This window comes from Carcharhinus amblyrhynchos, chromosome 25 (assembly GCF_965287045.1).
Source record: "Carcharhinus amblyrhynchos chromosome 25, sCarAmb.v2.hapA, whole genome shotgun sequence".
Taxonomy (NCBI): Eukaryota; Metazoa; Chordata; class Chondrichthyes; order Carcharhiniformes; family Carcharhinidae; genus Carcharhinus; species Carcharhinus amblyrhynchos.
The window spans coordinates 43,670,269-43,694,814 of NC_137348.1; the positions used below are offsets into that span (position 1 = coordinate 43,670,269).

Sequence of the window (24,546 nt, forward strand, 5' to 3'; positions counted from 1 at the left end):
GATGTGTATTGTCTCCAGACAGCACAGTAAGTGAGGTTTTGCAAACCCAGGCAAGTCACGGGGGTTACAGATAGTGCGACATGAACCCAAGATCCCTGTTGAGACCGTCCTCATGTGTGCGGAACTTGGCTATCAGTCTCTGTTCAGCGACTCTGCGCTGTCGTGTGTCGTGAAGGCCGCCTTGGAGAATGCCTGGAGACAATACACATGATGGTGATAGAATTTCTGCTTTAAATAAAATGGTTTCAAGCTTTGCATCCTAATCTTACTGCATATCAGGGGATAATCTGTATTACTGTCAATATTGTAGTGGTTGTTTGTGTTGGGAATGCTGTTCAGAGATTCATATCTGGTGATCAGATCCAGCTGGTGTTTCCTGGACAACTTGTAACACGGTTTGTTTGGAATCATAGAGTCCCAACTGTACAGAAGGAAGCCATTCAGCCCATCGAGTCTGTACCGACCACAATCCCACCCAGGCGCCAGCGCCATAACCCCATGTATTTACCCTGACTAGTCTCTCTAACATTGAAGCTTTGCTTCAAACATGAATAAAAGCTGAATTCCAGAGGTGAGGTGAGAGTGACAGTAACATCAACGCTGCATTTGACTGAGTGTGGCATCAAGGAGCCTGAGCAAAACTGGAATCAATGAGTATCAGGGGGCAAACGCTCCACTGGTTAGAGTAATACCTGGTACATAGGAAGATGGTTGTAGTTGTGAAGTCATCTCAGCTTCAGGACATCTCTGCAGGAATCCCTCAGGGTTAGTGCCCTAGGCCCAACAATCAGCTGCTTCATTAATGACCTCCCCTCTGTTGTAAGGTCAGAAGTGGGGATGTTCACTAATGATTGCACAATGTTCAGCACCATTCGTGACCTCAGATACTGAATCAGTCCATGTTCAAATGCAACAAGATCTGGACAATATCCAGGCTTGGACTGACAAGTGACAAGTAACATTCATGTTGCACAAATGCCAGGCAATGACCATCACCAATTAGAGACATTCTAACCACTGTCCCATGACACTTAATGGTGTTACCATCACTGAATCACCCACTGTCAACATCACTGGGGTTACCATTGACCAGAAACTCAACTGGACTCACCACATTAACTCAGTGGCCAGAAGAGCTGGTCAGAGGCTAGGAATACTGTGGCCAGTAATTCACCTCCTGACTTCCCAGAGCCTGTCCACGATCTGCAGGGCATAAGTCAGCAGTGTGAAGGAATATTTCCCACTTGCCTGGGTGGGTGCAGCTCCAACAACACTCAAGAAGCTCAACACTATCCAGGACAAAACAGCCTGTTTGATTGGCACCACATCTACAAACATTCATTCCCTCCAACACCGATGCTCAGTAGCAGCAGTGTGTACTATCTACAAGATGCACTGCAGCAATTCACCAAAGATCCTTAGATAGCACCTTCCAAACCCACAAACACTTCCATCTAGAAGGAAAAGGGCAGCAGATACCTGGGAACACCATCACCTGGAGGTTCCCCTCCAAGCCACTCAGCATCCTGACTTGGGAATATGTTGTTCCTTCACAGTCACTCAGTCAAAATCCCGGAATTCCCTCTCTAACCGCATACTGGGTCAATCCATAGAACATGGACTGCAGTGATTCAAGAAGGCAGCTCACCTCCACCTTCTCAAGGGCAATTATGGATGGACAATAAATGTTGGCCAGCCATTGACACCCATGTCTCACAAATGAATAAAAAAACAGGGTTACTCACCAGAGAGTAAGGGTTAGGGACACATGATCACTCACCAAGAGATGGGAGTTGGGGGTTTCAGGGTCACTCACAAGCAGGGAAGGTTTGGGGGGTTCACAAGGTCACTTACCAGGGGTTAGGGGTCACAGGGTCACTCACCAGGGGGTTAGGTGTCACAGGGTCACTCGCCATGGGGTTAGGGATCACAGGGACACACCATGGGGTTAGGGGGTCACAAGGTCACTCACCATGGGGTTAGGGGTCACAGGGTCACTCACCATGGGGTTAGGGGTCACAGGGTCACTCACCATGGGGTTAGGGGTCACAGGGTCACTCACCATGGGGTTAGGGGTCACAGGGTCACTCACCATGGGGTTAGGGGGTCACAGGGACACTCACCATGGGGTTAGGGGTCACTCACCATGGGGTTAGGGGTCGCTCACCATGGGGTTAGGGGTCGCTCACCATGGGGTTAGGGGGTCACAGGGACACTCACCATGGGGTTAGGCATCACAGGGTCACTCACCATGGGGTTAGGGGGTCACAGGGACACTCACCATGGGGTTAGGGGGTCACAGGGACACTCACCATGGGGTTAGGGGTCACTCACCATGGGGTTAGGGGGTCACAGGGACACTCACCATGGGGTTAGGGGTCACTCACCATGGGGTTAGGGGGTCACAGGGACACACCATGGGGTTAGGGGTCACAGGGTCACTCACCGGGGGTTAGGGGTCAGGGGTCACTCACCAATATCAGGACATTCTTTATGATCAACTGTGACATCATCGATTGCAATGTATGACATTCTCGCTCCTCCACCAATCGCTTCAAAGATGAACTGAAAGAAGAGAGGCTGTCAGTAACCCGGCTCATCATTGCTCCCCTCCCCGACCCCCCTCCCCGACCCCCCTCCCCAACACCCCCCTCCCCGACCCCCCTCCCCAACAGCCCCCTCCCCAACACCCCCCTCCCCGACCCCCCTCCCCAACACCCCCCTCCCCGACCCCCCTCCCCAACACCCCCCTCCCCAACACCCCCCTCCCCGACCCCCCCTCCCCAACACCCCCCTCCCCAACACCCCCCTCCCCAACACCCCCCTCCCCGACCCCCCCTCCCCAACACCCCCCTCCCCAACACCCCCCTCCCCAACACCCCCCTCCCCGACCCCCCCTCCCCGACCCCCCCTCCCCAACACCCCCCTCCCCAACACCCCCCTCCCCGACCCCACCTCCCCAACACCCCCCTCCCCAACACCCCCCTCCCCGACCCCACCTCCCCAACACCCCCCTCCCCGACCCCACCTCCCCAACACCCCTCCCCGACCCCCCCTCCCCAACACCCCCCTCCCCGACCCCACCTCCCCAACACCCCTCCCCGACCCCCCCTCCCCAACACCCCCCTCCCCGACCCCACCTCCCCAACACCCCTCCCCGACTCCCCCTCCCCAACACCCCCCTCCCCGACCCCACCTCCCCAACACCCCTCCCCGACCCCCCTCCCCAACACCCCCCGACCCCACCTCCCCAACGCCCCCCCCGACCCCCCTCTGACCCCCACTCCCCGACCCCCCTCCCCGACCCCCCTCCCCAACACCCCCCGACCCCACCTCCCCAACGCCCCCCCGACCCCCCTCCGACCCCCACCCCGATCCCCCTCCCTGACCCCCCCTCCCCAACACCTCCCCGATCCCCCCGATCCCCCCGATCCCCCTCCCTGACCCCCCTCCCCAAACCCCTCCCCAACCACCCCGACACCCCCTCCCCAACCACCCCGACACCCCCTCCCCAACCCCCCCCGACACCCCCTCCCCAACACCCCCCCAACCCCCCCGCCCCAACCCCCTCCCCAAGCAGCTCCCTGCCCCAACCCCCTCCCCAGCCCACCCCCACCCCAGAGCACACCCTGTCCCAACCCCCTTCCACCCCCCTCCTCCCTCTTCAACCTCTCCCCCACCCCCTGCTTTGGTCAGAGGTTGGTGGGGGGTCCAGAGGTCTGAAAGCGATCCCTGCACTGAGGGACTGCAGATAGTCAGGATTCTAAGTTGTGGAACAGAAGGGGTTAGTGCCAGGAACCGGGAAGAAAATAGTTCTGGAAAGTTTTAAAAGATACTTCTGTTTGCACTGAAGTGTTACTTAGAGTTACAGCAGAGTGCATAAGTCAGAGTTTGGTGACTGAGGGAATTTAAGGGTTAATTTCGACTGGAAGTCTAGTCTCTCTTTAATTTTTTAATTAAGTAACATTTGCCGTTTGGGATGAAAAAGGTTCAGTTTTAGCCCAGTGCTCAGGCAGGGCTGATACAGAGTCTGATTGGAACTGCAATCAGTGAATTCGATAACTGGCTTCAACAAGTTTCCACAGGCTACATTCAACGTCTAAAAACAGGCAATCTTACAGTGCTTACATTGACTGTACTGGAGTACACAGGCTGTAGTAGAGTGTGACAGTCAGTGTCTCAGTGAGGGAGAGCTGCAGTAGAGTGTGACAGTCAGTGTCTCAGTGAGGGAGTGCTGCAGTAGAGTGTGACAGTCAGTGTCTCAGTGAGGGAGTGCTGCAGTAGAGTGTGACAGTCAGTGTCTCAGTGAGGGAGTGCTGCAGTAGAGTGTGACAGTCAGTGTCTCAGTGAGGGAGTGCTGCAGTAGAGTGTGACAGTCAGTGTCTCAGTGAGGGAGTGCTGTAGTAGAGTGTGACAGTCAGTGTCTCAGTGACGGAGTGCTGCAGTAGAGTGTGACAGTCAGTGTCTCAGTGAGGGAGTGCTGTAGTAGAGTGTGACAGTCAGTGTCTCAGTGACGGAGTGCTGCAGTAGAGTGTGACAGTCAGTGTCTCAGTGAGGGAGTGCTGTAGTAGAGTGTGACAGTCAGTGTCTCAGTGAGGGAGTGCTGCAGTAGAGTCTGACAGTCAGTGTCTCAGTGACAGAGTGCTGCAGTAGAGTGTGACAGTCAGTGTCTCAGTGACGGAGTGCTGTAGTAGAGTGTGACAGTCAGTGTCTCAGTGAGGGAGTGCTGCAGTAGAGTGTGACAGTCAGTGTCTCAGTGACGGAGTGCTGCAGTAGAGTGTGACAGTCAGTGTCTCAGTGAGGGAGTGCTGCAGTAGAGTGTGACAGTCAGTGTCTCAGTGACGGAGTGCTGTAGTAGAGTGTGACAGTCAGTGTCTCAGTGAGGGAGTGCTGCAGCACAGTGTGACAGTCAGTGTCTCAGTGAGGGAGTGCTGTAGTAGAGTGTGACAGTCAGTGTCTCAGTGAGGGAGTGCTGCAGTAGAGTGTGACAGTCAGTGTCTCAGTGAGGGAGTGCTGCAGTAGAGTGTGACAGTCAGTGTCTCAGTGACGGAGTGCTGCAGTAGAGTGTGACAGTCAGTGTCTCAGTGACGGAGTGCTGTAGTAGAGTGTGACAGTCAGTGTCTCAGTGACGGAGTGCTGCAGTAGAGTGTGACAGTCAGTGTCTCAGTGAGGGAGTGCTGCAGTAGAGTGTGACAGTCAGTGTCTCAGTGAGGGAGTGCTGTAGTAGAGTGTGACAGTCAGTGTCTCAGTGAGGGAGTGCTGTAGTAGAGTGTGACAGTCAGTGTCTCAGTGAGGGAGTGCTGCAGCACAGTGTGACAGTCAGTGTCTCAGTGAGGGAGTGCTGCAGCACAGTGTGACAGTCAGTGTCTCAGTGAGGGAGTGCTGTAGTAGAGTGTGACAGTCAGTGTCTCAGTGAGGGAGTGCTGCAGCACAGTGTGACAGTCAGTGTCTCAGTGACGGAGTGCTGCAGTAGAGTGTGACAGTCAGTGTCTCAGTGAGGGAGTGCTGCAGCACAGTGTGACAGTCAGTGTCTCAGTGACGGAGTGCTGCAGTAGAGTGTGACAGTCAGTGTCTCAGTGACGGAGTGCTGCAGTAGAGTGTGACAGTCAGTGTCTCAGTGACGGAGTGCTGCAGTAGAGTGTGACAGTCAGTGTCTCAGTGACGGAGTGCTGCAGTAGAGTGACAGTCAGTGTCACAGTGAGGGAGTGCTGTAGTAGAGTGTGACAGTCAGTGTCTCAGTGAGGGAGTGCTGCAGTAGAGTGTGACAGTCAGTGTCTCAGTGAGGGAGTGCTGTAGTAGAGTGTGACAGTCAGTGTCTCAGTGACGGAGTGCTGCAGCACAGTGTGACAGTCAGTGTCTCAGTGACGGAGTGCTGCAGTAGTGTGACAGTCAGTGTCTCAGTGACGGAGTGCTGCAGCACAGTGTGACAGTCAGTGTCTCAGTGAGGGAGTGCTGCAGTAGAGTGTGACAGTCAGTGTCTCAGTGAGGGAGTGCTGCAGTAGAGTGTGACAGTCAGTGTCTCAGTGACGGAGTGCTGCAGCACAGTGTGACAGTCAGTGTCTCAGTGACGGAGTGCTGTAGTAGAGTGTGACAGTCAGTGTCTCAGTGAGGGAGTGCTGCAGTAGAGTGTGACAGTCAGTGTCTCAGTGAGGGAGTGCTGCAGTAGAGTGTGACAGTCAGTGTCTCAGTGACGGAGTGCTGCAGCACAGTGTGACAGTCAGTGTCTCAGTGAGGGAGTGCTGCAGCACAGTGTGACAGTCAGTGTCTCAGTGACGGAGTGCTGTAGTAGAGTGTGACAGTCAGTGTCTCAGTGACGGAGTGCTGCAGTAGAGTGTGACAGTCAGTGTCTCAGTGAGGGAGTGCTGCAGCACAGTGTGACAGTCAGTGTCTCAGTGACGGAGTGCTGTAGTAGAGTGTGACAGTCAGTGTCTCAGTGACGGAGTGCTGTAGTAGAGTGTGACAGTCAGTGTCTCAGTGAGGGAGTGCTGTAGTAGAGTGTGACAGTCAGTGTCTCAGTGAGGGAGTGCTGCAGTAGAGTGTGACAGTCAGTGTCTCAGTGAGGGAGTGCTGTAGTAGAGTGTGACAGTCAGTGTCTCAGTGAGGGAGTGCTGTAGTAGAGTGTGACAGTCAGTGTCTCAGTGACGGAGTGCTGTAGTAGAGTGTGACAGTCAGTGTCTCAGTGACGGAGTGCTGTAGTAGAGTGTGACAGTCAGTGTCTCAGTGAGGGAGTGCTGTAGTAGAGTGTGACAGTCAGTGTCTCAGTGACGGAGTGCTGTAGTAGAGTGTGACAGTCAGTGTCTCAGTGACGGAGTGCTGTAGTAGAGTGTGACAGTCAGTGTCTCAGTGACGGAGTGCTGTAGTAGAGTGTGACAGTCAGTGTCTCAGTGACGGAGTGCTGTAGTAGAGTGTGACAGTCAGTGTCTCAGTGAGGGAGTGCTGTAGTAGAGTGTGACAGTCAGTATCACAGTGAGGGAGTGCTGTAGTAGAGTGTGACAGTCAGTGTCTCAGTGAGGGAGTGCTGCAGTAGAGTGTGACAGTCAGTGTCTCAGTGACGGAGAGCTGCAGTAGAGTGTGACAGTCAGTGTCTCAGTGAGGTAGTGCTGTAGTAGAGTCTGACAGTCAGTGTCTCAGTGACGGAGTGCTGTAGTAGAGTGTGACAGTCAGTGTCTCAGTGAGGGAGTGCTGCAGTAGAGTGTGACAGTCAGTGTCTCAGTGACGGAGTGCTGCAGTAGAGTGTGACAGTCAGTGTCTCAGTGACGGAGTGCTGCAGCACAGTGTGACAGTCAGTGTCTCAGTGACGGAGTGCTGCAGTAGAGTGTGACAGTCAGTGTCTCAGTGACGGAGTGCTGCAGCACAGTGTGACAGTCAGTGTCTCAGTGACGGAGTGCTGCAGTAGAGTGTGACAGTCAGTGTCTCAGTGAGGGAGTGCTGCAGTAGAGTGTGACAGTCAGTGTCTCAGTGAGGGAGTGCTGCAGCACAGTGTGACAGTCAGTGTCTCAGTGACGGAGTGCTGCAGTAGAGTGTGACAGTCAGTGTCTCAGTGACGGAGTGCTGTAGTAGAGTGTGACAGTCAGTGTCTCAGTGACGGAGTGCTGTAGTAGAGTGTGACAGTCAGTGTCTCAGTGACGGAGTGCTGCAGCACAGTGTGACAGTCAGTGTCTCAGTGACGGAGTGCTGCAGTAGAGTGTGACAGTCAGTGTCTCAGTGAGGGAGTGCTGCAGCACAGTGTGACAGTCAGTGTCTCAGTGACGGAGTGCTGCAGTAGAGTGTGACAGTCAGTGTCTCAGTGAGGGAGTGCTGCAGCACAGTGTGACAGTCAGTGTCTCAGTGAGGGAGTGCTGCAGTAGAGTGTGACAGTCAGTGTCTCAGTGACGGAGAGCTGCAGTAGAGTGTGACAGTCAGTGTCTCAGTGACGGAGTGCTGCAGTAGAGTGTGACAGACAGTGTCTCAGTGAGGGAGTGCTGCAGTAGAGTGTGACAGTCAGTGTCTCAGTGACGGAGTGCTGCAGCACAGTGTGACAGTCAGTGTCTCAGTGACGGAGTGCTGTAGTAGAGTGTGACAGTCAGTGTCTCAGTGACGGAGTGCTGTAGTAGAGTGTGACAGTCAGTGTCTCAGTGACGGAGTGCTGTAGTAGAGTGTGACAGTCAGTGTCTCAGTGAGGGAGAGCTGTAGTAGAGTGTGACAGTCAGTGTCTCAGTGAGGGAGTGCTGCAGTAGAGTGTGACAGTCAGTGTCTCAGTGAGGGAGTGCTGTAGTAGAGTGTGACAGTCAGTGTCTCAGTGACGGAGTGCTGCAGTAGAGTGTGACAGTCAGTGTCTCAGTGAGGGAGTGCTGCAGTAGAGTGTGACAGTCAGTGTCTCAGTGACGGAGTGCTGCAGTAGAGTGTGACAGTCAGTGTCTCAGTGACGGAGTGCTGCAGTAGAGTGTGACAGTCAGTGTCTCAGTGAGGGAGTGCTGTAGTAGAGTGTGACAGTCAGTGTCTCAGTGAGGGAGTGCTGTAGTAGAGTGTGACAGTCAGTGTCTCAGTGAGGGAGTGCGGTAGTAGAGTGTGACAGTCAGTCTCAGTGAGGGAGTGTTGTAGTAGAGTGTGACAGTCAGTGTCTCAGTGAGGGAGTGCTGCAGTAGAGTGTGACAGTCAGTGTCTCAGTGAGGGAGTACTGCAGTAGAGTGTGACAGTCAGTGTCTCAGTGACGGAGTGCTGCAGTAGAGTGTGACAGTCAGTGTCTCAGTGAGGGAGTGCTGCAGTAGAGTGTGACAGTCAGTGTCTCAGTGAGGGAGTGCTGCAGTAGAGTGTGACAGTCAGTGTCTCAGTGACGGAGTGCTGTAGTAGAGTGTGACAGTCAGTGTCTCAGTGACGGAGTGCTGCAGCACAGTGTGACAGTCAGTGTCTCAGTGACGGAGTGCTGCAGTAGAGTGTGACAGTCAGTGTCTCAGTGAGGGAGTGCTGCAGCACAGTGTGACAGTCAGTGTCTCAGTGAGGGAGTGCTGCAGTAGAGTGTGACAGTCAGTGTCTCAGTGAGGGAGTGCTGCAGTAGAGTGTGACAGTCAGTGTCTCAGTGAGGGAGTGCTGCAGTAGAGTGTGACAGTCAGTGTCTCAGTGAGGGAGTGCTGCAGTAGAGTGTGACAGTCAGTGTCTCAGTGAGGGAGTGCTGCAGTAGAGTGTGACAGTCAGTGTCTCAGTGAGGGAGTGCTGCAGTAGAGTGTGACAGTCAGTGTCTCAGTGTGGGAGTGCTGCAGCACAGTGTGACAGTCAGTGTCTCAGTGACGGAGTGCTGCAGCACAGTGTGACAGTCAGTGTCTCAGTGACGGAGTGCTGCAGTAGAGTGTGACAGTCAGTGTCTCAGTGACGGAGTGCTGCAGTAGAGTGTGACAGTCAGTGTCTCAGTGACGGAGTGCTGCAGTAGAGTGTGACAGTCAGTGTCTCAGTGAGGGAGTGCTGCAGCACAGTGTGACAGTCAGTGTCTCAGTGACGGAGTGCCGCAGCACAGTGTGACAGTCAGTGTCTCAGTGACGGAGTGCTGCAGTAGAGTGTGACAGTCAGTGTCTCAGTGACGGAGTGCTGCAGCACAGTGTGACAGTCAGTGTCTCAGTGACGGAGTGCTGCAGCACAGTGTGACAGTCAGTGTCTCAGTGACGGAGTGCTGTAGTAGAGTCTGACAGTCAGTGTCTCAGTGACGGAGTGCTGTAGTAGAGTGTGACAGTCAGTGTCTCAGTGACGGAGTGCTGTAGTAGAGTGTGACAGTCAGTGTCTCAGTGACGGAGTGCTGTAGTAGAGTGTGACAGTCAGTGTCTCAGTGATGGAGTGCTGCAGTAGAGTGTGACAGTCAGTGTCTCAGTGACGGAGTGCTGTAGTAGAGTGACAGTCAGTGTCTCAGTGATGGAGTGCTGTAGTAGAGTGTGACAGTCAGTGTCTCAGTGACGGAGTGCTGTAGTAGAGTGTGACAGTCAGTGTCTCAGTGATGGAGTGCTGCAGTAGAGTGTGACAGTCAGTGTCTCAGTGACGGAGTGCTGCAGTAGAGTGTGACAGTCAGTGTCTCAGTGAGGGAGTGCTGTAGTAGAGTGTGACAGTCAGTGTCTCAGTGACGGAGTGCTGCAGTAGAGTGTGACAGTCAGTGTCTCAGTGAGGGAGTGCTGTAGTAGAGTGTGACAGTCAGTGTCTCAGTGACGGAGAGCTGTAGGAGAGTCTGACAGTCAGTGTCTCAGTGACGGAGTGCTGCAGCACAGTGTGACAGTCAGTGTCTCAGTGAAGGAGTGCTGCAGCACAGTGTGACAGTCAGTGTCTCAGTGAGGGAGTGCTGTAGTAGAGTGTGACAGTCAGTGTCTCAGTGACGGAGTGCTGTAGTAGAGTGTGACAGTCAGTGTCTCAGTGACGGAGTGCTGTAGTAGAGTGTGACAGTCAGTGTCTCAGTGACGGAGTGCTGTAGTAGAGTGTGACAGTCAGTGTCTCAGTGACGGAGTGCTGTAGTAGAGTGTGACAGTCAGTGTCTCAGTGACGGAGTGCTGCAGTAGAGTGTGACAGTCAGTGTCTCAGTGACGGAGTGCTGTAGTAGAGTGTGACAGTCAGTGTCTCAGTGACGGAGTGCTGTAGTAGAGTGTGACAGTCAGTGTCTCAGTGAGGGAGTGCTGTAGCACAGTGTGACAGTCAGTGTCTCAGTGACGGAGTGCTGCAGCACAGTGTGACAGTCAGTGTCTCAGTGACGGAGTGCTGCAGCACAGTGTGACAGTCAGTGTCTCAGTGACGGAGTGCTGTAGTAGAGTGTGACAGTCAGTGTCTCAGTGACGGAGTGCTGCAGCACAGTGTGACAGTCAGTGTCTCAGTGACGGAGTGCTGTAGTAGAGTGTGACAGTCAGTGTCTCAGTGACGGAGTGCTGCAGCACAGTGTGACAGTCAGTGTCTCAGTGACGGAGAGCTGTAGTAGAGTGTGACAGTCAGTGTCTCAGTGACGGAGAGCTGTAGTAGAGTGTGACAGTCAGTGTCTCAGTGAGGGAGTGCTGTAGTAGAGTGTGACAGTCAGTGTCTCAGTGAGGGAGTGCTGTAGTAGAGTGTGACAGTCAGTGTCTCAGTGAGGGAGTGCTGCAGCACAGTGTGACAGTCAGTGTCTCAGTGAGGGAGTGCTGCAGCACAGTGTGACAGTCAGTGTCTCAGTGAGGGAGTGCTGTAGTAGAGTGTGACAGTCAGTGTCTCAGTGAGGGAGTGCTGCAGCACAGTGTGACAGTCAGTGTCTCAGTGACGGAGTGCTGCAGTAGAGTGTGACAGTCAGTGTCTCAGTGAGGGAGTGCTGCAGCACAGTGTGACAGTCAGTGTCTCAGTGACGGAGTGCTGCAGTAGAGTGTGACAGTCAGTGTCTCAGTGACGGAGTGCTGCAGTAGAGTGTGACAGTCAGTGTCTCAGTGACGGAGTGCTGCAGTAGAGTGTGACAGTCAGTGTCTCAGTGACGGAGTGCTGCAGTAGAGTGTGACAGTCAGTGTCTCAGTGAGGGAGTGCTGCAGCACAGTGTGACAGTCAGTGTCTCAGTGAGGGAGTGCTGCAGTAGAGTGTGACAGTCAGTGTCTCAGTGAGGGAGTGCTGCAGTAGAGTGTGACAGTCAGTGTCTCAGTGAGGGAGTGCTGCAGTAGAGTGTGACAGTCAGTGTCTCAGTGAGGGAGTGCTGCAGTAGAGTGTGACAGTCAGTGTCTCAGTGAGGGAGTGCTGCAGTAGAGTGTGACAGTCAGTGTCTCAGTGAGGGAGTGCTGCAGTAGAGTGTGACAGTCAGTGTCTCAGTGTGGGAGTGCTGCAGCACAGTGTGACAGTCAGTGTCTCAGTGACGGAGTGCTGCAGCACAGTGTGACAGTCAGTGTCTCAGTGACGGAGTGCTGCAGTAGAGTGTGACAGTCAGTGTCTCAGTGACGGAGTGCTGCAGTAGAGTGTGACAGTCAGTGTCTCAGTGACGGAGTGCTGCAGTAGAGTGTGACAGTCAGTGTCTCAGTGAGGGAGTGCTGCAGCACAGTGTGACAGTCAGTGTCTCAGTGACGGAGTGCCGCAGCACAGTGTGACAGTCAGTGTCTCAGTGACGGAGTGCTGCAGTAGAGTGTGACAGTCAGTGTCTCAGTGACGGAGTGCTGCAGCACAGTGTGACAGTCAGTGTCTCAGTGACGGAGTGCTGCAGCACAGTGTGACAGTCAGTGTCTCAGTGACGGAGTGCTGTAGTAGAGTCTGACAGTCAGTGTCTCAGTGACGGAGTGCTGTAGTAGAGTGTGACAGTCAGTGTCTCAGTGACGGAGTGCTGTAGTAGAGTGTGACAGTCAGTGTCTCAGTGACGGAGTGCTGTAGTAGAGTGTGACAGTCAGTGTCTCAGTGATGGAGTGCTGCAGTAGAGTGTGACAGTCAGTGTCTCAGTGACGGAGTGCTGTAGTAGAGTGACAGTCAGTGTCTCAGTGATGGAGTGCTGTAGTAGAGTGTGACAGTCAGTGTCTCAGTGACGGAGTGCTGTAGTAGAGTGTGACAGTCAGTGTCTCAGTGATGGAGTGCTGCAGTAGAGTGTGACAGTCAGTGTCTCAGTGACGGAGTGCTGCAGTAGAGTGTGACAGTCAGTGTCTCAGTGAGGGAGTGCTGTAGTAGAGTGTGACAGTCAGTGTCTCAGTGACGGAGTGCTGCAGTAGAGTGTGACAGTCAGTGTCTCAGTGAGGGAGTGCTGTAGTAGAGTGTGACAGTCAGTGTCTCAGTGACGGAGAGCTGTAGTAGAGTCTGACAGTCAGTGTCTCAGTGACGGAGTGCTGCAGCACAGTGTGACAGTCAGTGTCTCAGTGAAGGAGTGCTGCAGCACAGTGTGACAGTCAGTGTCTCAGTGAGGGAGTGCTGTAGTAGAGTGTGACAGTCAGTGTCTCAGTGACGGAGTGCTGTAGTAGAGTGTGACAGTCAGTGTCTCAGTGACGGAGTGCTGTAGTAGAGTGTGACAGTCAGTGTCTCAGTGACGGAGTGCTGTAGTAGAGTGTGACAGTCAGTGTCTCAGTGACGGAGTGCTGTAGTAGAGTGTGACAGTCAGTGTCTCAGTGACGGAGTGCTGCAGTAGAGTGTGACAGTCAGTGTCTCAGTGACGGAGTGCTGTAGTAGAGTGTGACAGTCAGTGTCTCAGTGACGGAGTGCTGTAGTAGAGTGTGACAGTCAGTGTCTCAGTGAGGGAGTGCTGTAGCACAGTGTGACAGTCAGTATCTCAGTGACGGAGTGCTGCAGCACAGTGTGACAGTCAGTGTCTCAGTGACGGAGTGCTGCAGCACAGTGTGACAGTCAGTGTCTCAGTGACGGAGTGCTGTAGTAGAGTGTGACAGTCAGTGTCTCAGTGACGGAGTGCTGCAGCACAGTGTGACAGTCAGTGTCTCAGTGACGGAGTGCTGTAGTAGAGTGTGACAGTCAGTGTCTCAGTGACGGAGTGCTGCAGCACAGTGTGACAGTCAGTGTCTCAGTGACGGAGAGCTGTAGTAGAGTGTGACAGTCAGTGTCTCAGTGACGGAGTGTTGCAGTAGAGTGTGACAGTCAGTGTCTCAGTGACGGAGTGCTGTAGTAGAGTCTGACAGTCAGTGTCTCAGTGACGGAGTGCTGTAGTAGAGTGTGACAGTCAGTGTCTCAGTGACGGAGTGCTGTAGTAGAGTGTGACAGTCAGTGTCTCAGTGAGGGAGTGCTGCAGCACAGTGTGACAGTCAGTGTCTCAGTGACGGAGAGCTGTAGTAGAGTGTGACAGTCAGTGTCTCAGTGAGGGAGTGCTGCAGTAGAGTGTGACAGTCAGTGTCTCAGTGAGGGAGTGCTGCAGCACAGTGTGACAGTCAGTGTCTCAGTGAGGGAGTGCTGCAGCACAGTGTGACAGTCAGTGTCTCAGTGAGGGAGTGCTGCAGTAGAGTGTGACAGTCAGTGTCTCAGTGACGGAGTGCTGCAGCACAGTGTGACAGTCAGTGTCTCAGTGAGGGAGTGCTGCAGTAGAGTCTGACAGTCAGTGTCTCAGTGACGGAGTGCTGCAGCACAGTGTGACAGTCAGTGTCTCAGTGAGGGAGTGCTGCAGTAGAGTCTGACAGTCAGTGTCTCAGTGACGGAGTGCTGCAGTAGAGTGTGACAGTCAGTGTCTCAGTGAGGGAGTGCTGCAGTAGAGTGTGACAGTCAGTGTCTCAGTGAGGGAGTGCTGTAGTAGAGTGTGACAGTCAGTGTCTCAGTGAGGGAGTGCTGCAGCACAGTGTGACAGTCAGTGTCTCAGTGAAGGAGTGCTGCAGCACAGTGTGACAGTCAGTGTCTCAGTGACGGAGTGCTGTAGTAGAGTGTGACAGTCAGTGTCTCAGTGAGGGAGTGCTGCAGTAGAGTGTGACAGTCAGTGTCTCAGTGAGGGAGTGCTGCAGTAGAGTGTGACAGTCAGTGTCTCAGTGAGGGAGTGCTGTAGTAGAGTGTGACAGTCAGTGTCTCAGTGAGGGAGTGCTGCAGTAGAGTGTGACAGTCAGTGTCTCAGTGAGGGAGTGCTGTAGTAGAGTGTGACAGTCAGTGTCTCAGTGAGGGAGTGCTGCAGCACAGTGTGACAGTCAGTGTCTCAGTGAAGGAGTGCTGCAGCACAGTGTGACAGTCAGTGTCTCAGTGACGGAGTGCTGCAGTAGAGTGTGACAGTCAGTGTCTCAGTGACGGAGTGCTGCAGTAGAGTCTGACAGTCAGTGTCTCAGTGAGGGAGTGCTGCAGCACAGTGTGACAGTCAGTGTCTCAGTGAGGGAGTGCTGCAGTAGAGTGTGACAGTCAGTGTCTCAGTGACGGAGTGCTGCAGCACAGTGTGACAGTCAGTGTCTCAGTGAGGGAGTGCTGCAGTAGAGTCTGACAGTCAGTGTCTCAGTGACGGAGCGCTGCAGTAGAGTGTGACAGTCAGTGTCTCAGTGAGGGAGTGCTGCAGTAGAGTGTGACAGTCAGTGTCTCAGTGAGGGAGTGCTGTAGTAGAGTGGGACAGTCAGTGTCTCAGTGAGGGAGTGCTGCAGCACAGTGTGACAGTCAGTGTCTCAGTGAAGGAGTGCTGCAGCACAGTGTGACAGTCAGTGTCTCAGTGAGGGAGTGCTGCAGTAGAGTCTGACAGTCAGTGTCTCAGTGACGGAGTGCTGTAGTAGAGTGTGACAGTCAGTGTCTCAGTGACGGAGTGCTGTAGTAGAGTGTGACAGTCAGTGTCTCAGTGACGGAGTGCTGCAGCACAGTGTGACAGTCAGTGTCTCAGTGAGGGAGTGCTGTAGTAGAGTGTGACAGTCAGTGTCTCAGTGAGGGAGTGCTGTAGTAGAGTGTGACAGTCAGTGTCTCAGTGAGGGAGTGCTGTAGTAGAGTGTGACAGTCAGTGTCTCAGTGACGGAGTGCTGTAGGAGAGTGTGACAGTCAGTGTCTCAGTGAGGGAGTGCTGGAGTAGAGTGTGACAGTCAGTGTCTCAGTGACGGAGTGCTGCAGTAGAGTGTGACAGTCAGTGTCTCAGTGAGGGAGTGCTGTAGTAGAGTGTGACAGTCAGTGTCTCAGTGACGGAGTGCTGTAGTAGAGTGTGACAGTCAGTGTCTCAGTGAGGGAGTGCTGCAGTAGAGTGTGACAGTCAGTGTCTCAGTGACGGAGTGCTGTAGTAGAGTGTGACAGTCAGTGTCTCAGTGAGGGAGTGCTGTAGTAGAGTGTGACAGTCAGTGTCTCAGTGATGGAGTGCTGCAGCACAGTGTGACAGTCAGTGTCTCAGTGAGGGAGTGCTGCAGTAGAGTCTGACAGTCAGTGTCTCAGTGACGGAGTGCTGTAGTAGAGTGTGACAGTCAGTGTCTCAGTGACGGAGTGCTGTAGTAGAGTGTGACAGTCAGTGTCTCAGTGACGGAGTGCTGCAGCACAGTGTGACAGTCAGTGTCTCAGTGACGGAGTGCTGTAGTAGAGTGTGACAGTCAGTGTCTCAGTGAGGGAGTGCTGTAGTAGAGTGTGACAGTCAGTGTCTCAGTGATGGAGTGCTGCAGCACAGTGTGACAGTCAGTGTCTCAGTGAGGGAGTGCTGCAGTAGAGTCTGACAGTCAGTGTCTCAGTGACGGAGTGCTGCAGTAGAGTGTGACAGTCAGTGTCTCAGTGAGGGAGTGCTGCAGTAGAGTGTGACAGTCAGTGTCTCAGTGAGGGAGTGCTGCAGTACAGTGTGACAGTCAGTGTCTCAGTGAGGGAGTGCTGCAGTAGAGTCTGACAGTCAGTGTCTCAGTGACGGAGTGCTGCAGTAGAGTGTGACAGTCAGTGTCTCAGTGAGGGAGTGCTGCAGCACAGTGTGACAGTCAGTGTCTCAGTGAGGGAGTGCTGCAGTAGAGTCTGACAGTCAGTGTCTCAGTGACGGAGTGCTGCAGTAGAGTGTGACAGTCAGTGTCTCAGTGAGGGAGTGCTGCAGTAGAGTGTGACAGTCAGTGTCTCAGTGACGGAGTGCTGCAGTAGAGTGTGACAGTCAGTGTCTCAGTGAGGGAGTGCTGCAGTAGAGTGTGACAGTCAGTGTCTCAGTGAGGGAGTGCTGCAGTAGAGTGTGACAGTCAGTGTCTCAGTGAGGGAGTGCTGCAGTAGAGTGTGACAGTCAGTGTCTCAGTGACGGAGTGCTGCAGTAGAGTGTGACAGTCAGTGTCTCAGTGAGGGAGTGCTGTAGTAGAGTGTGACAGTCAGTGTCTCAGTGAGGGAGTGCTGTAGTAGAGTGTGACAGTCAGTGTCTCAGTGACGGAGTGCTGCAGTAGAGTGTGACAGTCAGTGTCTCAGTGAGGGAGTGCTGTAGTAGAGTGTGACAGTCAGTGTCTCAGTGAGGGAGTGCTGTAGTAGAGTGTGACAGTCAGTGTCTCAGTGACGGAGTGCTGTAGTAGAGTGTGACAGTCAGTGTCTCAGTGACGGAGTGCTGTAGTAGAGTGTGACAGTCAGTGTCTCAGTGACGGAGTGCTGTAGTAGAGTGTGACAGTCAGTGTCTCAGTGACGGAGTGCTGTAGTAGAGTGTGACAGTCAGTGTCTCAGTGACGGAGTGCTGCAGCACAGTGTGACAGTCAGTGTCTCAGTGACGGAGTGCTGTAGTAGAGTGTGACAGTCAGTGTCTCAGTGAGGGAGTGCTGCAGTAGAGTGTGACAGTCAGTGTCTCAGTGACGGAGTGCTGTAGTAGAGTGTGACAGTCAGTGTCTCAGTGAGGGAGTGCTGTAGTAGAGTGTGACAGTCAGTGTCTCAGTGATGGAGTGCTGCAGCACAGTGTGACAGTCAGTGTCTCAGTGAGGGAGTGCTGCAGTAGAGTCTGACAGTCAGTGTCTCAGTGACGGAGTGCTGCAGCACAGTGTGACAGTCAGTGTCTCAGTGACTGAGTGCTGTAGTAGAGTGTGACAGTCAGTGTCTCAGTGACGGAGTGCTGCAGTAGAGTCTGACAGTCAGTGTCTCAGTGACGGAGTGCTGCAGTAGAGTCTGACAGTCAGTGTCTCAGTGACGGAGTGCTGCAGTAGAGTCTGACAGTCAGTGTCTCAGTGACGGAGTGCTGCAGCACAGTGTGACAGTCAGTGTCTCAGTGACGGAGTGCTGCAGCACAGTGTGACAGTCAGTGTCTCAGTGACGGAGTGCTGTAGTAGAGTGTGACAGTCAGTGTCTCAGTGACGGAGTGCTGTAGTAGAGTGTGACAGTCAGTGTCTCAGTGACGGAGTGCTGCAGCACAGTGTGACAGTCAGTGTCTCAGTGACGGAGTGCTGTAGTAGAGTGTGACAGTCAGTGTCTCAGTGAGGGAGTGCTGTAGTAGAGTGTGACAGTCAGTGTCTCAGTGAGGGAGTGCTGCAGTAGAGTGTGACAGTCAGTGTCTCAGTGAGGGAGTGCTGCAGTAGAGTGTGACAGTCAGTGTCTCAGTGAGGGAGTGCTGTAGTAGAGTGTGACAGTCAGTGTCTCAGTGACGGAGTGCTGTAGTAGAGTGTGACAGTCAGTGTCTCAGTGAGGGAGTGCTGCAGTAGAGTGTGACAGTCAGTGTCTCAGTGACGGAGTGCTGCAGTAGAGTGTGACAGTCAGTGTCTCAGTGAAGGAGTGCTGCAGCACAGTGTGACAGTCAGTGTCTCAGTGACGGAGTGCTGCAGTAGAGTGTGACAGTCAGTGTCTCAGTGACGGAGTGCTGTAGTAGAGTGTGACAGTCAGTGTCTCAGTGACGGAGTGCTGCAGTAGAGTGTGACAGTCAGTGTCTCAGTGACGGAGTGCTGTAGTAGAGTGTGACAGTCAGTGTCTCAGTGAGGGAGTGCTGCAGTAGAGTGTGACAGTCAGTGTCTCAGTGAGGGAGTGCTGCAGTAGAGTCTGACAGTCAGTGTCTCAGTGACGGAGTGCTGTAGTAGAGTGTGACAGTCAGTGTCTCAGTGAGGGAGTGCTGCAGTAGAGTGTGACAGTCAGTGTCTCAGTGAGGGAGTGCTGCAGTAGAGTCTGACAGTCAGTGTCTCAGTGACGGAGTGCTGTAGTAGAGTGTGACAGTCAGTGTCTCAGTGACGGAGTGCTGCAGTAGAGTCTGACAGTCAGTGTCTCAGTGACGGAGTGCTGCAGCACAGTGTGACAGTCAGTGTCTCAGTGAGGGAGTGCTGCAGCACAGTGTGACAGTCAGTGTCTCAGTGAAGGAGTGCTGCAGCACAGTGTGACAGTCAGTGTCTCAGTGACGGAGTGCTGTAGTAGAGTGTGACAGTCAGTGTCTCAGTGAGGGAGTGCTGCAGTAGAGTGTGACAGTCAGTGTCTCAGTGAGGGAGTGCTGCAGTAGAGTGTGACAGTCAGTGTCTCAGTGAGGGAGTGCTGCAGTAGAGTGTGACAGTCAGTGTCTCAGTGACGGAGTGCTGCAGTAGAGTGTGACAGTCAGTGTCTCAGTGAGGGAGAGCTGCAGTAGAGTGACAGTCAGTGTCTCAGTGACGGAGAGCTGCAGTAGAGTGACAGTCAGTGTCTCAGTGACGGAGAGCTGCAGTAGAGTGACAGTCAGTGTCTCAGTGACGGAGAGCTGCAGTAGAGTGACAGTCAGTGTCTCAGTGATGGAGAGCTGCAGTAGAGTGTGACAGTCAGTGTCTCAGTGACGGAGAGCTGCAGTAGAGTGACAGTCAGTGTCTCAGTGACGGAGAGCTGCAGTAGAGTGACAGTCAGTGTCTCAGTGACGGAGTGCTGTAGTAGAGTGTGACAGTCAGTGTCTCAGTGAGGGAGTGCTGCAGCACAGTGTGACAGTCAGTGTCTCAGTGAAGGAGTGCTGCAGCACAGTGTGACAGTCAGTGTCTCAGTGAGGGAGTGCTGTAGTAGAGTGTGACAGTCAGTGTCTCAGTGAGGGAGTGCTGTAGTAGAGTGTGACAGTCAGTGTCTCAGTGACGGAGTGCTGTAGTAGAGTGTGACAGTCAGTGTCTCAGTGAGGGAGTGCTGCAGTAGAGTCTGACAGTCAGTGTCTCAGTGAAGGAGTGCTGTAGTAGAGTGTGACAGTCAGTGTCTCAGTGAGGGAGTGCTGCAGTAGAGTGTGACAGTCAGTGTCTCAGTGAAGGAGTGCTGCAGCACAGTGTGACAGTCAGTGTCTCAGTGACGGAGTGCTGCAGTAGAGTGTGACAGTCAGTGTCTCAGTGACGGAGTGCTGTAGTAGAGTGTGACAGTCAGTGTCTCAGTGAGGGAGTGCTGCAGTAGAGTGTGACAGTCAGTGTCTCAGTGAGGGAGTGCTGCAGTAGAGTCTGACAGTCAGTGTCTCAGTGACGGAGTGCTGTAGTAGAGTGTGACAGTCAGTGTCTCAGTGAGGGAGTGCTGCAGTAGAGTGTGACAGTCAGTGTCTCAGTGAGGGAGTGCTGCAGTAGAGTCTGACAGTCAGTGTCTCAGTGACGGAGTGCTGTAGTAGAGTGTGACAGTCAGTGTCTCAGTGACGGAGTGCTGCAGTAGAGTGTGACAGTCAGTGTCTCAGTGACGGAGTGCTGCAGCATAGTGTGACAGTCAGTGTCTCAGTGAGGGAGTGCTGCAGCACAGTGTGACAGTCAGTGTCTCAGTGAAGGAGTGCTGCAGCACAGTGTGACAGTCAGTGTCTCAGTGAGGGAGTGCTGTAGTAGAGTGTGACAGTCAGTGTCTCAGTGACGGAGTGCTGTAGTAGAGTGTGACAGTCAGTGTCTCAGTGACGGAGTGCTGCAGTAGAGTGTGACAGTCAGTGTCTCAGTGAGGGAGAGCTGCAGTAGAGTGACAGTCAGTGTCTCAGTGACGGAGAGCTGCAGTAGAGTGACAGTCAGTGTCTCAGTGACGGAGAGCTGCAGTAGAGTGACAGTCAGTGTCTCAGTGACGGAGAGCTGCAGTAGAGTGACAGTCAGTGTCTCAGTGATGGAGAGCTGCAGTAGAGTGTGACAGTCAGTGTCTCAGTGACGGAGAGCTGCAGTAGAGTGACAGTCAGTGTCTCAGTGACGGAGAGCTGCAGTAGAGTGACAGTCAGTGTCTCAGTGATGGAGAGCTGCAGTAGAGTGTGACAGTCAGTGTCTCAGTGACGGAGTGCTGCAGTAGAGTGTGACAGTCAGTGTCTCAGTGAGGGAGTGCTGCAGCACAGTGTGACAGTCAGTGTCTCAGTGAAGGAGTGCTGCAGCACACTGTGACAGTCAGTGTCTCAGTGACGGAGTGCTGCAGTAGAGTGTGACAGTCAGTGTCTCAGTGAGGGAGTGCTGTAGTAGAGTGTGACAGTTGGAAATGGACATGATGTGGGTATGCCGGCGTTGGACTGGCGTAAACACAGTAAAAAGTCTGACAACACCAGGTTTTAGTCCAACCTATTTATTTGATAATATACTCACAAGCTTTTGGGGTTAGCCCCTTTGTCAGGTGAATGGGCTAACCCTGAAAGCTTGTGAGTATATTATCAAATAAATAGGTTGGACTAAAACCTGGTGTTGTCAGACTTTTTACTGTTGGAAATGGACACAGCCAGTAGAGATGATTTCTGATTAAACTCCCCAACATCCATTTAAATTAAAGTGAAAAGTGAAACTAAACTGTCACATTTTATCGAAGAACTCTTTATAGTGAGAATAGCCGGGAGATTAGGAATACTGTGAAGAATATTCCCTGCTGGATCCGTGTGGAACTGAGCAGACAGTGCTGACGAACCTGTCTCCTGCCGAAGGGGCAGTGCTCCAAAAGCTACCGAATAACCTGTCAGACTTTACCCTGGTGTTGTGAGACTTCTTCCTGAGCCTATCTCCTCCAGCGATTACAATCTTACCGATCCCAGGCATCAGAGGACCACACTCGGGGTCATTCTTGGTTGCAAAACCTCTTTCGAACTTTTTGCAAGGCTGCCAAGTGAACTGTCAGCTAATACATCGGGAAGTGTGCTGGCATGTAGGCTATTGGGGTGTTAGTAGCAGTGTGTTGAGGGCAGGGGTCAGAGGGCATCACCTTCCAGCTGTGTGCTATGTGAATGTTGACTCTGATGAGACTCCATGTCAGATCCGGGACCATACTGCTACTCCACACCTTCTCTCTCTGCTCTCTCTCTCCTTCCACGTAAATGGTCAGAGTTCCTGTGACAAAATAAAGATCTGAGTGTGGGGAGATTCACACTGGCATTGATCACTATATTCATTCTTACACAGAACGCACAGTGTGTCAACACAGATTCCTGAATAGACACTCAAATCGAAGCAGGAATCAGTCAATATTTCAACATCAGGCAGTAATTCTAACTCTGTATCTAACCCCGTGCTGTATCTGTCCTGGGAGTGTTTGATGGGGGGACAGTGTAGAGGGAGCTTTACTCTGTATCTAACCCCGTGCTGTATCTGTCCTGGGAGTGTTTGATGGGGGGACAGTGTAGAGGGAGCTTTACTCTGTATCTAACCCCATGCTGTACCTGTCCTGGGGGTGTTTGATGGGGGACAGTGTAGAGGGAGCTTTACTCTGTATCTAACGCCGTGCTGTACCTGTCCTGGGAGTGTTTGATGGGGACAATGTAGAGGGAGCTTTACTCTGTATCTAACCCCGTGCTGTACCTGTCCTGGGAGTGTTTGATGGGGACAGTGTAGAGGGAGCTTTACTCTGTATCTAACCCCGTGCTGTACCTGTCCTGGGAGTGTTTGATGCAGAAACAGTGTAGAGGGAGCTTTACTCTGTATCTAACCCCGTGCTGTACCTGTCCTGGGAGTGTTTGATGGGGGACAGTGTAGAGGGAGCTTTACTCTGTATCTAACCCCGTGCTGTACCTGTCCTGGGAGTGTTTGATGGGGGACAGTGTAGAGGGAGCTTTACTCTGTATCTAACCCCGTGCTGTACCTGTCCTGGGAGTGTTTGATGGGGGACAGTGTAGAGGGAGCTTTACTCTGTATCTCACCCCGTGCTGTACCTGTCCTGGGAGTGTTTGATGGGGACAGCAGTTCCCTTAGTTGAAGGGTCAATAACAGAGTTTTAAGGTGAAGGTCAGGAGGTTTAGCAGGGATTTGAAGATAATCTTTTTCACCCAGAGAGTGGTGTGAGTCTGGAGTGCACTGCCTGTGAGGGTGACAAAGGCAGGAAACCTCACAACTTTGAACAAGTACCTGGATGAACACGTGGAATGTCAAAACATTTGAGGATATGGGCAAAGCGCTGGAAAGTAGGATTAGTGTAGATTTAGTGTCATTTTGTCACTGCAGAGCCGATGGGCCGAAGGGCCTCTTCCTTACTGAATGACTCTGAATGGATCAGAGGACATGCATGTGATTGTGGGGGGCAGGAAGTTCAGTATCTCCAACCTCAGGCCCTTGGCCAGGCTCTCAGATACACTTCCGGGTTGGGGTGGTGGGGGGGTGTGGGGGGGTGGTGGGGGGGTGGGTGATGTGGGGTGGGGGTGTGGGGGTCAAGGCTGGAATCTGGGTCTGGGGGTGGGAAGTCAGAGGCAGGGAAGGCCTGCTGGAGGGAGGCCGATGGTTACTCCTGCTCCTTCAGGCCCAGAGTCAATGAGAGTGACACAAGCTGCCCATTCTGGGCTTCCCCGACCCCGTTACCTCTTCCCATTCAATTGACAAGGTGCCAAAGTCACAAAGATTTCCCCACACAGGCTTGTAGATAACACCACTGAGAGGCCCTGAGAACAGGAACTGTGTGTTTGGAGAAGGACCCTGCTGTCTCAGAGTGTCTGAACCGCGCGAGAGCCCCGATTATCCTGGGGAGTCAGTTTGATGAGATGCTGCAGACCTTGTGACTGGGAGTAACAAATTGGACATGTTAGCACACCGTGAGGTCCTGGTCGTGCAGGATCAGTCCACTTTCTGATGCATCTGACCCTCTGAGGAGGGAGCTCAATACTGTCTCTGGAATAAGCTAAAGTCAAGAGCACTAGCACTGCATTGAGGAGCAGTCACACGGCACTGAATGAAGTTGCTGGCCTTGCAGATGGAGAGGTCACATTGCAGAGGGTCAGGTCTCTGAGCAGATAGTGTAAAGATGTTACCTGGACTGTCGCCAGCCGTCTGCAACCAGAACTGTAGACAAACTCCAGAATCTTCTGGCTCATGGAGCGGTGAGACCAGGAGCATGGCCTCGCCGATTGGAAGAACCGCAATACTGGTATCAGCAAACATGACGTGTCCTGGAAACAACACACACAAACCACCATCAGTCAAACTCCGGCGTGTGAAAGGACAGCGAGTGATCCAGTGTCCCAGAGTGTGGGAGGACAGTGTGTGATCCAGTGTCCCAGAGTGTGAAAGGACAGTGTGTGTGATCCAGTGTCCCAGAGTGTGAAAGGACAGTGTGTGATCCAGTGTCCCAGAGTGTGGGAGGACAGTGTGTGATCCAGTGTCCCAGAGTGTGAAAGGACAGTGTGTGACCCAGTGTCCCAGAGTGTGAAAGGACAGTGTGTGACCCAGTGTGCCAGAGTGTGAAAGGACAGTGTGTGTGATCCAGTGTCCCAGAGTGTGAAAGGACAGTGTGTGACCCAGTGTCCCAGAGTGTGAAAGGACAGTGTGTGACCCAGTGTCCCAGAGTGTGAAAGGACAGCGAGTGATCCAGTGTCCCAGAGTGTGGGAGGACAGTGTGTGATCCAGTGTCCCAGAGTGTGAAAGGACAGTGTGTGACCCAGTGTCCCAGAGTATGAAAGGACAGTGTGTGACCCAGTGTCCCAGAGTGTGAAAGGACAGTGTGTGATCCAGTGTCCCAGAGTGTGAAAGGACAGTGTGTGACCCAGTGTCCCAGAGTGTGAAAGGACAGTGTGTGACCCAGTGTCCCAGAGTGTGAACGGGCAGTGTGTGATCCAGTGTCCCAGAGTGTGAAAGGACAGTGTGTGACCCAGTGTCCCAGAGTGTGAAAGGACAGTGTGTGACCCAGTGTCCCAGAGTGTGAACGGACAGTGTGTGACCCAGTGTCCCAGAGTGTGAAAGGACAGTGTGTGACCCAGTGTCCCAGAGTGTGAACGGACAGTGTGTGACCCAGTGTCCCAGAGTGTGAACGGACAGTGTGTGACCCAGTGTCCCAGAGTGTGAACGGGCAGTGTGTGATCCAGTGTCCCAGAGTGTGAAAGGACAGTGTGTGACCCAGTGTCCCAGAGTGCGAAAGGACACTGTGTGACCCAGTGTCCCAGAGTGTGAAAGGACAGCGAGTGACCCAGTGTCCCAGAGTGTGAGAGGTCAGTGTGTG

General features: G+C 53.3%; 1 protein-coding gene across 1 annotated transcript in view; it reads right to left on the minus strand.

Annotated features, from left to right (window-relative positions):
* LOC145358323 (apical endosomal glycoprotein-like) overlaps positions 1 to 24,546 on the minus strand; it is a 79,998-nt gene that overhangs the window by 18,197 nt on the left and 37,255 nt on the right. The window contains exons 7-9 of the mRNA XM_080212239.1: positions 23,363 to 23,500; positions 21,334 to 21,458; positions 2,475 to 2,565 (exon numbers count right to left, since the gene is read on the minus strand). Of these exons, the coding sequence (XP_080068365.1) occupies positions 2,475 to 2,565; positions 21,334 to 21,458; positions 23,363 to 23,500 (354 nt within the window). The remainder of the gene's footprint in view (positions 1 to 2,474; positions 2,566 to 21,333; positions 21,459 to 23,362; positions 23,501 to 24,546) is intronic.